Here is a 15551-nt window from a genome sequence, read left to right on the forward strand (position 1 = left end):
TCGGGAGACTCTTGTCGTCGTTATCGTTCCCCTCGCACGGTTTATTTCTCCGGTTTCAGCGTTTTTGCTTCACAACTAAAGCGAGCAGTTTACTTTGTGTGCACTAACATGGAGTCGAGTCAACCAGCGCCACCTCTGGCCAAGTGCCGCAGCCTACAGCCAGATCAACCTGTGACACACATCTGCAGCACGTTTGATTTCGTTTCTTGCACAACACATTTGTACCTTTCAGTTGTGTCTGTTTGTGCGTCATGCAAATGAACCTTTGAAAAGAATGAAATGACACCAATATTTCACTAGTGTTGTAACATCACATGTCGTTAGCGTAGTCTGTCTGTGTCTTTTCTCTGAGAAAAAACATTTTAGAGTTGGTTGTTATATACAGTCTGTATAAGTGTGGTTAATCTAATAAACATTTGTAAGGAGATGGCAGATACTGTGAATGTACCGCAGGTGAATAGTAATAAACAGCCAGACAATGACTCTGACAATCTCATTCAATCTTGCAGATTGCACCTTCTGTGGAAAGTGGTACCACACGGTGTGTGTGGACTTTCCCTGTGCAGAAGGCGACTACAAATGTTGTGGGTGCTAAATAAACAGTAAAAAGTGATCCCTGTTGTCTTTGCTTACTGATTGTTTTTAGTGTTGACAATCCACATTGCTGCCATTGCATCTTTCAACATGTTTGTGGGTAGATTTGAATGTACCAGGGGTAAGTGCAGCCACTCAGCCTCTACTCAATGTGATCATAGCAGCAGGTGCAGATGTGTCACAAGTTAATCTAGTAGTGGGCTATGGTATTTGGCCACAGATGGCAGCAGTGGACTGACCTCCATTTGAAACTGCTCTAGCTGCTGTGTGATAGTGGATCTGCTACAAATTGAAGATCATAGGCAAGTTTTGGAAATGAACCCTTGTATTATGTTGAAGAACAAAAAAATGACATTGATTTTGTTGCGGGTCATTTAGATCCGTACTGTGTAAATCCACTCAGAATTGTTCAAAAACTGCAATGAAACAATAGCAACTTTATTTCCCATCAGATAAACATGTAGAACACAGACATACAACAGTTAGACTTTCCATAACTATTTTAGGAACAATTTGGTTTTTCGTTCTTACAAACACATTTCTTTTGAACTTGCCCAACGTTCTCAGTTTTTCAATGCTCAACATTTTCTATTTTGTCGACATGATGGACAGAATGTAACTGTGTACTTTCTGCAGATGTACTTCTTGCATTTCTCACAATACGTGCTTGTTTTAAAACAGGAATCTTCCTAACTAAGATTTAAAACAAAAGATTGCGTCTCCTCCAGTCTCACAAACAGATGACAAACCAAGCGACACACCTGAGTCACTGACTTTATATATAACTACCAACTCTCCAGCCATGTTGATGGATTGCCTATATTGGCTGGAAATATTAATTTCCAGGGAAAGGACACAGGCAGATGATGCTTACAGGATGTGATGTGACGACACTAATGAAATATCGATGTGTCATATTTGTCCAAGGTGTATTTCATTGTTATGGGAAAAGAGAATATCAAAATCATGATGACCAATTGGAGTGGTGATTTCTATGACTTTGTGTATATAATTTGGAATTTTGTACAAATGTAGGCCAATAAGGAATATATGATATCATTTCATTCATTTCAAAGGTTTATTTGCATGATTCACAGACAGACACAATTGAAAGGTACAAATGTGTTGTGCAAGAAACGAAATCAAACGTGGTGCAGATGTGTGTCACAGGTTGATCTGGCTGTAGGCTGTGGCACTTGGCCAGAGGTGGCGCTGGTTGACTCGACTCCATGTTAGTGCACAGAGCAAACTGCTCGCTTTAGTTGTGAAGCAAAAACGCTGAATTCGGTGAAATAAACCGTGCGAGTGGAACGATAACGACGACAAGGGTCTCCCGATCGTTTACTCTTTGTGTCCTGTGAACAACATCGGCGTGGTGTTACTTGTTTGCTGTTTTCGCGATCGCGTCGCGCATGAGGATATCACCAGGTAAACTCGCCACATTTTTAAACATTTTGTTGTTCAACAGCATCAAGACTGACGGAGTGTGTTTGAGATAACCTCACAAGTGTCACAGATGACACATTTGGCGTTTTTTTGCTGGTTTGTCGGTAGGAGCTACTGAAACGCAAGACTGCCACACATCTGTTCGACCAACGCCAGTTGATCTAAACGCCAGTAGATCTGGAACACCGGCGGCCGCCTCGGGTCTCTGCTCCTCCTGCCTCCCCTTTCCCTCATCCACCTGCTGCCTCTGTGGAAGCTCCGCCATAGCCACCACCAAACAACTGAGTTATTTTTACACATCGACCAGCATCCGGCCAATCCACCACCTTCCATCGTTTATACCGTTACAAAAAAATAAAAAAACATCATCAGCCCATAAAAACGAAAAATCATCATCGGTATGCCCGATGGCCAGTCCAGCTATGGTCGTGCCATCAGTTAACCCTTCACGTGGCAGCTGTGACACGCGTGTCCAGGGTTGCCGACCCCTGCTCTAAAGCATCTGATTTGGATTCCTGAGATCAAATATATTTTCCTTTGTGTTTGTTTTCTTCACATTTGTGGCTTTAATGTAGTGTTACATCCTGTTTGTTTGCTTCCATCTGTATACATGTCCAGATTCACTGTTATGTTTCTATTCTTACATTGCTGTGTGATCACTGTTCCCTCTGCTGACTGATGTGACCTTTTGTATCTCACACTGATACTTGTCATATTTGTATCTGCGCCTAAAAGATAAAAAGTTTTCCATGCTAAAACACAGCTCCACCTCCTGCAGTTCTCCCTCTGAACCACTAGATGTCTCTGTTATCTAAATGAAGACGTGCAGCACAGCAACCAGAGCAGCGCTCAGATCACACGTGTCCTGTTATTATGTATAAAAGCATGAAACAGGTGAGACAGGTGGGATCAATATTAATGTTGTGGAAATATATGAAAAAGCAACAGAAGAGTGAAAACATTTCGTGTTTCTAGAAAGATCTTTCAGCTCACAGCTGCTCACAGACTGTATTTACAAGTGACAAACTGCAACTCTACAGTACATCTACAGTATATATCAAATATATTCTGTATTCAAATCTATTGAGTGATGTTTGAAAGTCTTTCCAGGTGAGTTTGATCCAGGAGGGTCTGAAGCCAGAGTCAGACAGAGACTGTGCAGAGACTGTAGAAGGACAGAGCAGCAGCAGAGCAGTCCAGATACACTGATGATCCTCTGTCAGATCCAGAGGGACACACAGGGATGATGCTGGACTCTACATTGTGTCTGACAGTGGAGCTGTTCTCAGAGCAGTTCACTCTGCAGCACTGACAGTCATCTGCACTTCTTCTCATTCCTCTGTCAGTCACTGCTGGATGAAGCTCTCCTCTCCACCTCCCAGTAACATGGCCCAGTCAGAGCGTCTCTACACACAAGCTGCTGCTGCTTCAACCTCTCTGGATCATCAGGACACAGCTCCTCCTCTCTCAGCACACACACCGTCCTGTTTACCATCACCAGCTCCACCTGCAGAGAGAAGAAGGAAGAGCAGAGGAGATAAACGAGTGTTTCCAGAGACTCTTCATCAGCTGTCAGTCAGTGATGCAGCACATCCAGTATAAAGAGCAGCAGGGACTTCAGTGCTGGGACTGTACTAGGACTCATTGTTGCTTCACTTTTTCTAATCTTTGGATTTTTATTGAAGTTGATGAAGGTGTTTTTCCCTCCTAGTTTGAGTTTGGACTTTCATTCATTAGAAGAACCTTGGTGTGTCCACTCTGAGCTCTGTAGGAACCCCAACAACAAGCCCAACAATCCAGATGGACGGTTCCAGCTGTTAACTGGAGGAATTCCATCCAAACATCTGCTCTCACTAAATTCTTCCTCACCTACAGACTGTGTTCTTCACTGCTTTAAACTTGGAAACGAATGCAGTCATTGGTCTGCGTGCAGCTTTGTTCAGAGAGCTGATTGGCTGTTGACAGTGTTTGATCAGAGCGTGTCAGCCGTTACTATGGTGACCATAAAGGTCAGAAACAGGAAGTGTTTGTGTCCAATCCTGAAGCCTGTCACCATTCTCCTCTCACAGCTTCACTGAGAAGCTGCAGCTTTACAGGAAACACTGGATCTTTGTTTCATACTGACTGTGTTTAGTACAATACTGCTGATAGCACCACCCACTCACTCCATCACTCTACTGACCTCAGAGTCTCCAGTCTGTAGTCTGGACTCTGCTGAAGATCAGACAGCTGCTTCACATCTGGATCCTTCAGCTTGTTTCCGTACAGCTCCAGCTGTCTCAGATGGGAGGGGTTGGACTTCAGTGCTGCTGCCAGATAATCACAGCTGATCTTTGACAAACCACAGTTCCACAATCTGTATAAAGAATGAAAGATGTAAGTTTATTAGACAAAGTGTGAGCTTGAAATCATTCAGTGTTTCATCATCTGTTCAGAGCTGAAGAAGGTTCAGAATGTAGAAGTTTAGAAAATGGAAACTCCAAACAGCTGAAGCCAACAGGAAGCAGCTTCAAACAAACACAACAAGAGAAAAAACTCTGAATGTTTCACATTAAAGTCGTACATTTATCATAAAAACAGGACAAAGACTTGAAAAAGTCGTGTTTTTCCTTCCAGGAACCACAAGGCTTCACTTTTAAAGGTGAAGTGTGAAAGAAATGGACATATTTGAAGTCCAACACCTTTTTCCAGTCACATTATTAAAGCAGACAAACTACAAGCTCATTTTCATTCCAACAAGTCATCTTCTGACCTGGACTAACAACACTGGTCTCTATGTGCAGCTGGCTGTGAGACCAGTGCTCAGGGAGCGTCTACAAAGTGCAACACTGAAAGAACATCACACACTCATTTGCTTCCAGCACTTTCACACAAACATCTACTGTCATTATTGTCACCAAACTCTGTGGATCCTTTATTGCAAATTCAAATGGGATCAAATGGTCAGACAAAAGAGGCTTATGAGGAAATATGATGAAATGTTGTGTATTAGCAGCAAGTTATTGAATCATTTTCCTCAGAAACCAAACAAAATGATTGACAAACATGTTTTTACAAACTCAGTGTTGGACTTGGATCAGCAGGATAAGCTGATGTTTAAAGGCATTTGAGTCTCGATGTATGAGAGTCCAGTTATTACTCAATATTTATGGATGATGTTCTTTCAGTGTTGCACTTTGTAGACGCTCCCTGAGCCTCACAGCCAGCTGCACATGGACCAGCTGACATTACCCAGCATTAGAGGCGGCTGTAAAAAAAAGCATTTTCCTATTTAAATGGTTTTAATTTGAATAAAGCGATGTTGATTCATTCAATCCTGAATCGATTTTTAATATAAATGTATTTTGCCAGAATCTCAGGTTAAAGCTCCCAAAAGTATTTCAACAACAAGCAAACAGACAAAACAGTAAATGAGAGCAGCTAAACACACAAAGATGGAAACACAGAGCGTGGATCGTTCACTCGACGGCACGTACACGGACACGCCGTCGGGGCTGAAAGTGGACAGCTCACAGATCCTGAAGCTGCAGGTTTCATCTGTCTCCAACCAAAACTGAGTGAACCAGCAGCAGAAGAAGATCCAAACTACGCTTTACGTTTGATGAACATCGTCATGAATTCTCTCTGACTTTGACATTTACTTCCTGCACAGCTCTCTCTCTCTCAGTGTACTTCAAGAACAGTTTACCTTCAAAAATCTGTTTCCTGCATTATTCACTGCTTATTACGCACCAGTCTGCTGTTGTGTTCACTGCTGTCGGCCTCCCAAAACAAAGCCTCATTTCTGCTGTTCAATACTGAAGAAATGTAAACCTTTTAAAATGATGACAGATTACAAACTCTCAGCTGTGTCTGTAATCAAACCTCTGTAACTTTGCTTCACTTCAGCAGCATCAGCTCATGTTCACATGTTGATTCATGGTTTGCTTCAGTTTTTGATGGACTGCAGAATATTTTGAAGGTTATCTGCTATAAAAAGCCAGAACAGGAAAATCTGCTTCATGTGTTTCTGTTTGATCCTCAGTGACTTTGACACAAAGGCCTCTGCTGTGATGATCACACCTCTGATCAAGTCTCACAGTGTCAGCTTTGTTTTTATACATATGGATATGTGCTGATAAATGATCAGAGTTATAATATTTCCCACTGTCTGCTGTGTGCCGTGACCTTTGACCTGCTAAAGACAGTCAGCTGTGGATTATTCATTGTTGTGTCTGATACTTAGAACTGTGAGGAAGAACACTACACAGTTCATCAGGGTCCCCTCTCTCTGAATCAGGAAAGGTGGGCAGGCCGCGTGTGGGCCGCGGGCCATACGTTGAGTCTCACTGTTTGAAATGTGAACATTGTTCTGCTGCAGTCAATGGACTAAGCCAGAGAAGAAGAAAACAGACTTTACCATGAAGATCCTCAGTGTGGATCAGTATAATATCAGCCTGATGTCTGCAGTTTAGTGTCAGCACAACTTTCACATCATATTCATCACAGCACAACTAAAACATGCTGACTGACCCCAGAGTTTCAAGTCCACATCCTGGACTCTCCAGGAAACCACACAGATGCTTCACTCCTGAATCCTGCAGCTTGTTGTTGCAGCTCAGCTCCAGCTCTCTCAGATGGGAGGGGTTGGACTTCAGTGCTGCTGCCAGATAATCACAGCTGATCTCTGACAAACCACAGCTCTCCAATCTGTATAAAGAATGAAAGATGTAAGTTTATTAGACAAAGTGTGAGCTTGAAATCATTCAGTGTTTCATCATCTGTTCAGAGCTGAAGAAGGTTCAGAATGTAGAAGTTTAGAAAATGGAAACTCCAAACAGCTGAAGCCAACAGGAAGCAGCTTCAAACAAACACAACAAGAGAAAAAACTCTGAATGTTTCACATTAAAGTCGTACATTTCTCATAAAAACAGGACAAAGACTTGAAAAAGTCGTGTTTTTCCTTCCAGGAACCACAAGGCTTCACTTTTAAAGGTGAAGTGTGAAAGAAATGGACATATTTGAAGTCCAACACCTTTTTCCAGTCACATTATTAAAGCAGACAAACTACAAGCTCATTTTCATTCCAACAAGTCATCTTCTGACCTGGACTAACAACACTGGTCTCTATGTGCAGCTGGCTGTGAGACCAGCCCACAAAACTCAATGCTGACGAGCAGTGGCTAGAAAAGACATGTCCAGGCACCGGACAAATCAGTGCTTGTAGATGGAGAAATCCTAAGAAAACAAAATGTCCCACTTGGGAAGGAAAATGCAGCCCCTCAGCGTTAACACAACTGAAAGAAGCTCTTTCGAAAGAAATAGGATCAACAAAAAACTTACAAAAGAAAGGAAAACGTACGCAAGAATTAGAATATTTCCAGGCCTGGAAAGAAGAAGCAGTTAGGCGAGAAAAAACAAGAGAAAAAAGATAAACAGTCAGAAAAACAGTACTTAACTGCTAGTTTAGTAAAACCAGAAGACGAGACACTGTGCAGTCCTCGCCATCCTTTTATTAATCCACCACCCGTTCCTTAAACTAGTTTAAAGTAGTTTAAAAAGGTTGGAAACAGACGCCACCGAATAGATATAAATACAAGAAGTACAACAATAAAATAAACAAAGGCTAAATTACATTAGAGTTTATTTTTAACATTTTTATAATAATAATAGCAAGGATAACAACCTGTAAACTGATATTAACAATGAAACATAGTTGGCATGATGACCATGTACAGAATGTATGGAATGAATGAAAGAAAATAATTCACACGAAAACCTTTTAAATAAAACAGAGAGATGCATCAGGTACATGAAGGCTGTGTCATTGTTCAGCCAAGGAAAGTGTGTGAAAAGGTAAATGTCTCCAGCTTGGGAAAGGGTGAAGCTGCAGATCAGCCGAAGCCCTTGATGAACACAAAATAAAATATAAATAAAATATTATAATAAACTGCCTGGTTCGCCATGCAACAGAGAACGAATGTGACCGAAGGTTGGATCTGATATGAGGCAAACAGAAGACCGGTCTAAAAAGGTAGGCACAAACCTGTTCAGAGAAAAAGCAAATCTGTGCTGATTGGATGAATTCTAAATTATCTGTTTGCTGAGTAAGATGATCCTAACTATTGAATAGTACTTCCCAAATCCCTAAACAGAACAACAGCATTAGTGACACATGGGATTAGTCCTGTGTCATCAGCAGGGATAATATAGATTAATACACACTTTTACACTCTAAACTTTGAAACTTCAGCAAAAGAATTTGTGAGAACTAATGGCACCATAAAACAGAGACTCAGAAAATGCAAATTAGTAAGCGGTGAACTGCTTAAACCACAGTTGGTTTTATAAATATTACTGCAAACATTGTTGAATGTGTGTGCTGTGAGAATTAATAGAGGTTTCAATTGTTTTTCTTTGACTTGCTCGTTCTGATTATGAAAGGCATGTCTAAAATACTCTTAGGAAAGCGTATTTTGAGGTATATTTCTAACTCCTGTAACAGTGTAAGTGTGTGAATGCTGTGAGTAGAAGGTTTTGAATGATAAATAAAGGGGTGAGAGGTATTTCTTTGGTGATGCAAAGTAGGATGTTTTAAAGTTTGAAAGTGCTTCTAAGTTAAGAAATGCATGAGTGATGATATAAGAGTTTGATTAGCCTGTAGAAACACGAAAGAGAGAAACAGGAAATATGGCTCTGAGTGCTGTGTGTGTGTGACAGGAACTTTGCATGCCCATAAAAGGAGACTCACTGTGACAAGTGAGCACCCAGAGAGAGAGATGAGTTAAACTCTAGGCAGATAAAGCGAATGGAGGTTTTAAGAAAAGACATGAAAAGGATATTAATTGTATGCTTTAGTGTGTCAATACAGGTTACAGATAAATAAAGGTGGACTTTCCTCAACCTGGATTTTGAGTACAGCGGCAAAACCATAGATGAACATAATTGGGAGAAAAATAGGCCAGATTTTGGCTTAAAATTTTACAGCTTGACCTCCCACTTGTCCCGATCCTGAGAAGAAGCTCATAGGACAGTTAATCTCCTGATGAAGACCGACAGAACATCGTGGACTTCAAGAATTAACAGCAGGCAAAAGACAGTGCAACTAAAACTACACTGACGACACCAGCAGCAGGATGGAAGAAACCACGTGATGGAAAATGCACGGTGAACTGGAGGCTGGTAAGGACAGTGTGACATAACTGTTTAAAGGCACTGAATGTGATGTTTGGCCAGGCTGGGATTTAATCTAAAAGGCAAATACTGAAAAGAAACAGAAAAGGAACAGACTGTGTTGATGGAGATTTGAAGGCCACACAGGACACTGTGAAGAGAGTGACAGGGACCAGTGGGAGGTGAAGCCCAGACGAGTTCGACTGCGAGAAATTAGAGCTTTGTACTTCAAGTACTTCAAGTACTTCAAGAACAGTTTACCTTCAAAAATCTGTTTCCTGCATTATTCACTGCTTATTACGCACCAGTCTGCTGTTGTGTTCACTGCTGTCGGCCTCCCAAAACAAAGCCTCATTTCTGCTGTTCAATACTGAAGAAATGTAAACCTTTTAAAATGATGACAGATTACAAACTCTCAGCTGTGTCTGTAATCAAACCTCTGTAACTTTGCTTCACTTCAGCAGCATCAGCTCATGTTCACATGTTGATTCATGGTTTGCTTCAGTTTTTGATGGACTGCAGAATATTTTGAAGGTTATCTGCTATAAAAAGCCAGAACAGGAAAATCTGCTTCATGTGTTTCTGTTTGATCCTCAGTGACTTTGACACAAAGGCCTCTGCTGTGATGATCACACCTCTGATCAAGCAGCTGAAGACATTTTTATACAAACGGGCTTTTAACTAATTTAATTAATTTTAACTTGTATGTCTGATCTTACTGTAAAGCACTTTGTGATTTTTATCTGTGAAATGTGCTATATAAATAAATTTTACTTACTTACTACTTACTTATCAAGTCTCACAGTGTCAGCTTTGTTTTTATACATATGGATATGTGCTGATAAATGATCAGAGTTATAATATTTCCCACTGTCTGCTGTGTGCCGTGACCTTTGACCTGCTAAAGACAGTCAGCTGTGGATTATTCATTGTTGTGTCTGATACTTAGAACTGTGAGGAAGAACACTACACAGTTAATCAGGGTCCCCTCTCTCTGAATCAGGAAAGGTGGGCAGGCCGCGTGTGGGCCGCGGGCCATACGTTGAGTCTCACTGTTTGAAATGTGAACATTGTTCTGCTGCAGTCAATGGACTAAACCAGAGAAGAAGAAAACAGACTTTACCATGAAGATCCTCAGTGTGGATCAGTATAATATCAGCCTGATGTCTGCAGTTTAGTGTCAGCACAACTTTCACATCATATTCATCTCAGCACAACTAAAACATGCTGACTGACCCCAGAGTTTCAAGTCCACATCCTGGACTCTCCAGGAAACCACACAGATGCTTCACTCCTGAATCCTGCAGCTTTTTGTTGCAGCTCAGGTCCAGCTCTCTCAGATGGGAGGGGTTGGACTTCAGTGCTGCTGCCAGATAATCACAGCTGATCTCTGACAAACCACAGACACTCAATCTGTATAAAGAATGAAAGATGTAAGTTTATTAGACAAAGTGTGAGCTTGAAATCATTCAGTGTTTCATCATCTGTTCAGAGCTGAAGAAGGTTCAGAATGTAGAAGTTTAGAAAATGGAAACTCCAAACAGCTGAAGCCAACAGGAAGCAGCTTCAAACAAACACAAGAAGAGAAAAAACTCTGAATGTTTCACATTAAAGTCGTACATTTATCATAAAAACAGGACAAAGACTTGAAAAAGTCGTGTTTTTCCTTCCAGGAACCACAAGGCTTCACTTTTAAAGGTGAAGTGTGAAAGAAATGGACATATTTGAAGTCCAACACCTTTTTCCAGTCACATTATTAAAGCAGACAAACTACAAGCTCATTTTCATTCCAACAAGTCATCTTCTGACCTGGACTAACAACACTGGTCTCTATGTGCAGCTGGCTGTGAGACCAGTGCTCAGGGAGCGTCTACAAAGTGCAACACTGAAAGAACATCACACACTCATTTGCTTCCAGCACTTTCACACAAACATCTACTGTCATTATTGTCACCAAACTCTGTGGATCCTTTATTGCAAATTCAAATGGGATCAAATGCTCAAACAAAAGAGGGTTATGAGGAAATATGATGAAATGTTGTGTATTAGCAGCAAGTTATTGAATCATTTTCCTCAGAAACCAAACAAAATGATTGACAAACATGTTTTTACAAACTCAGTGTTGGACTTGGATCAGCAGGATAAGCTGATGTTTAAAGGCATTTGAGTCTCGCTGTATGAGAGTTCAGTATTTATTGATGTTCTTTCAGTGTTGCACTTTGTAGACGCTCCCTGAGCCTCACAGCCAGCTGCACATGGACCAGCTGACATTACCCAGCATTAGAGGCGGGTGTAAAAAAATGGATTTTCCTATTTAAATGGTTTTAATTTGAATAAAGCGATGTTGATTCATTCAATCCTGAATCAATTTTTAATATAAATGTATTTTGCCAGAATCTCAGGTTAAAGCTCCCAAAAGTATTTCAACAACAAGCAAACAGATAAAACAGTAAATGAGAGCAGCTAAACACACAAAGATGGAAACACAGAGCGTGGATCGTTCACTCGACGGCACGTACACGGACACGCCGTCGGGGCTGAAAGTGGACAGCTCACAGATCCTGAAGCTGCAGGTTTCATCTGTCTCCAACCAAAACTGACTGAACCAGCAGCAGAAGAAGATCCAAACTACGCTTTACGTTTGATGAACATCGTCATGAATTCTCTCTGACTTTGACGTTTACTTCCTGCACAGCTCTCTCTCTCTCAGTGTACTTCAAGAACAGTTTACCTTCAAAAATCTGTTTCCTGCATTATTCACTGCTTATTACGCACCAGTCTGCTGTTGTGTTCACTGCTGTCGGCCTCCCAAAACAAAGCCTCATTTCTGCTGTTCAATACTGAAGAAATGTAAACCTTTTAAAATGATGACAGATTACAAACTCTCAGCTGTGTCTGTAATCAAACCTCTGTAACTTTGCTTCACTTCAGCAGCATCAGCTCATGTTCACATGTTGATTCATGGTTTGCTTCAGTTTTTGATGGACTGCAGAATATTTTGAAGGTTATCTGCTATAAAAAGCCAGAACAGGAAAATCTGCTTCATGTGTTTCTGTTTGATCCTCAGTGACTTTGACACAAAGGCCTCTGCTGTGATGATCACACCTCTGATCAAGTCTCACAGTGTCAGCTTTGTTTTTATACATATGGATATGTGCTGATAAATGATCAGAATTATAATATTTCCCACTGTCTGCTGTGTGCCGTGACCTTTGACCTGCTAAAGACAGTCAGCTGTGGATTATTCATTGTTGTGTCTGATACTTAGAACTGTGAGGAAGAACACTACACAGTTAATCAGGGTCCCCTCTCTCTGAATCAGGAAAGGTGGGCAGGCCGCGTGTGGGCCGCGGGCCATACGTTGAGTCTCACTGTTTGAAATGTGAACATTGTTCTGCTGCAGTCAATGGACTAAACCAGAGAAGAAGAAAACAGACTTTACCATGAAGATCCTCAGTGTGGATCAGTATAATATCAGCCTGATGTCTGCAGTTTAGTGTCAATATAACTTTCACATCATATTCATCTCAGCACAACTAAAACATGCTGACTGACCTCAGAGTTTCAAGTCCACATCCTGGACTCTCCAGGAAACCACACAGATGCTTCACTCCTGAATCCTGCAGCTTGTTGTTCCAGCTCAGGTTCAGCTGTCTCAGATGGGAGGGGTTGGACTTCAGTGCTGCTGCCAGATAATCACAGCTGATCTCTGACAAACCACAGTGCTCCAATCTGTATAAAGAATGAAAGATGTAAGTTTATTAGACAAAGTGTGAGCTTGAAATCATTCAGTGTTTCATCATCTGTTCAGAGCTGAAGAAGGTTCAGAATGTAGAAGTTTAGAAAATGGAAACTCCAAACAGCTGAAGCCAACAGGAAGCAGCTTCAAACAAACACAACAAGAGAAAAAACTCTGAATGTTTCACATTAAAGTCGTACATTTATCATAAAAACAGGACAAAGACTTGAAAAAGTCGTGTTTTTCCTTCCAGGAACCACAAGGCTTCACTTTTAAAGGTGAAGTGTGAAAGAAATGGACATATTTGAAGTCCAACACCTTTTTCCAGTCACATTATTAAAGCAGACAAACTACAAGCTCATTTTCATTCCAACAAGTCATCTTCTGACCTGGACTAACAACACTGGTCTCTATGTGCAGCTGGCTGTGAGACCAGTGCTCAGGGAGCGTCTACAAAGTGCAACACTGAAAGAACATCACACACTCATTTGCTTCCAGCACTTTCACACAAACATCTACTGTCATTATTGTCACCAAACTCTGTGGATCCTTTATTGCAAATTCAAATGGGATCAAATGGTCAGACAAAAGAGGGTTATGAGGAAATATGATGAAATGTTGTGTATTAGCAGCAAGTTATTGAATCATTTTCCTCAGAAACCAAACAAAATGATTGACAAACATGTTTTTACAAACTCAGTGTTGGACTTGGATCAGCAGGATAAGCTGATGTTTAAAGGCATTTGAGTCTCGCTGTATGAGAGTCCAGTTATTACTCAATATTTATGGATGATGTTCTTTCAGTGTTGCACTTTGTAGACGCTCCCTGAGCCTCACAGCCAGCTGCACATGGACCAGCTGACATTACCCAGCATTAGAGGCGGCTGTAAAAAAATGGATTTTCCTATTTAAATGGTTTTAATTTGAATAAAGCGATGTTGATTCATTCAATCCTGAATCGATTTTTAATATAAATGTATTTTGCCAGAATCTCAGGTTAAAGCTCCCAAAAGTATTTCAACAACAAGCAAACAGATAAAACAGTAAATGAGAGCAGCTAAACACACAAAGATGGAAACACAGAGCGTGGATCGTTCACTCGACAGCACGTACACGGACACGCCGTCGGGGCTGAAAGTGGACAGCTCACAGGTCCTGAAGCTGCAGGTTTCATCTGTCTCCAACCAAAACTGAGTGAACCAGCAGCAGAAGAAGATCCAAACTACGCTTTACGTTTGATGAACATCGTCATGAATTCTCTCTGACTTTGACGTTTACTTCCTGCACAGCTCTCTCTCTCTCAGTGTACTTCAAGAACAGTTTACCTTCAAAAATCTGTTTCCTGCATTATTCACTGCTTATTACGCACCAGTCTGCTGTTGTGTTCACTGCTGTCGGCCTCCCAAAACAAAGCCTCATTTCTGCTGTTCAATACTGAAGAAATGTAAACCTTTTAAAATGATGACAGATTACAAACTCTCAGCTGTGTCTGTAATCAAACCTCTGTAACTTTGCTTCACTTCAGCAGCATCAGCTCATGTTCACATGTTGATTCATGGTTTGCTTCAGTTTTTGATGGACTGCAGAATATTTTGAAGGTTATCTGCTATAAAAAGCCAGAACAGGAAAATCTGCTTCATGTGTTTCTGTTTGATCCTCAGTGACTTTGACACAAAGGCCTCTGCTGTGATGATCACACCTCTGATCAAGTCTCACAGTGTCAGCTTTGTTTTTATACATATGGATATGTGCTGATAAATGATCAGAGTTATAATATTTCCCACTGTCTGCTGTGTGCCGTGACCTTTGACCTGCTAAAGACAGTCAGCTGTGGATTATTCATTGTTGTGTCTGATACTTAGAACTGTGAGGAAGAACACTACACAGTTAATCAGGGTCCCCTCTCTCTGAATCAGGAAAGGTGGGCAGGCCGCGTGTGGGCCGCGGGCCATACGTTGAGTCTCACTGTTTGAAATGTGAACATTGTTCTGCTGCAGTCAATGGACTAAACCAGAGAAGAAGAAAACAGACTTTACCATGAAGATCCTCAGTGTGGATCAGTATAATATCAGCCTGATGTCTGCAGTTTAGTGTCAGCACAACTTTCACATCATATTCATCTCAGCACAACTAAAACATGCTGACTGACCCCAGAGTTTCAAGTCCACATCCTGGACTCTCCAGGAAACCACACAGATGCTTCACTCCTGAATCCTGCAGCTTGTTGTTGGTCGAAGACCAGGAGTCATTACTCAGGTCCAGCTGTCTCAGATGGGAGGGGTTGGACTTCAGTGCTGCTGCCAGATAATCACAGCTGATCTCTGACAAACCACAGTCCATCAATCTGTATAAAGAATGAAAGATGTAAGTTTATTAGACAAAGTGTGAGCTTGAAATCATTCAGTGTTTCATCATCTGTTCAGAGCTGAAGAAGGTTCAGAATGTAGAAGTTTAGAAAATGGAAACTCCAAACAGCTGAAGCCAACAGGAAGCAGCTTCAAACAAACACAACAAGAGAAAAAACTCTGAATGTTTCACATTAAAGTCGTACATTTCTCATAAAAACAGGACAAAGACTTGAAAAAGTCGTGTTTTTCCTTCCAGGAACCACAAGGCTTCA

At 41.2% G+C, this 15551-nt stretch overlaps 1 protein-coding gene across 1 annotated transcript; it reads right to left on the minus strand.

The window, feature by feature from the left end:
• Positions 1-987: 987 nt before the first annotated feature.
• On the minus strand, positions 988-15180 carry LOC146577518 (ribonuclease inhibitor-like). The gene is made up of 6 exons (XM_085267666.1): positions 15171-15180; positions 10652-10676; positions 10429-10605; positions 6553-6729; positions 4223-4396; positions 988-3547 (listed from the first exon to the last, which is right to left on the minus strand). The coding sequence occupies exons 1-6, from the start codon at positions 15178-15180 to the stop codon at positions 3535-3537; spliced, it is 576 nt and encodes a 191-aa protein (XP_085123792.1). The 3' UTR covers positions 988-3534.
• Positions 15181-15551: the final 371 nt, after the last annotated feature.

This window comes from Mchenga conophoros, linkage group LG3 (assembly GCF_057382185.1).
Source record: "Mchenga conophoros isolate Kocher_MC1m ecotype Shallow Benthic linkage group LG3, M_conophoros_male_GT1.1, whole genome shotgun sequence".
In the NCBI taxonomy this organism is placed as follows: domain Eukaryota; kingdom Metazoa; phylum Chordata; class Actinopteri; order Cichliformes; family Cichlidae; genus Mchenga; species Mchenga conophoros.

What these genes read in the sequence shown, in the direction of transcription:
- LOC146577518 (XM_085267666.1), bottom strand. An exon ending in GAAACACTGAATGATTTCAA is followed by an intron (nt 10,606 to 10,651) that starts GCTCACACTTTG and finishes TTCTTTATACAG; the next exon opens with ATTGAGTGTCTGTGGTTTGT. An exon ending in TGTGGACTTGAAACTCTGGG is followed by an intron (nt 6,730 to 10,428) that starts GTCAGTCAGCAT and finishes TTCTTTATACAG; the next exon opens with ATTGGAGAGCTGTGGTTTGT.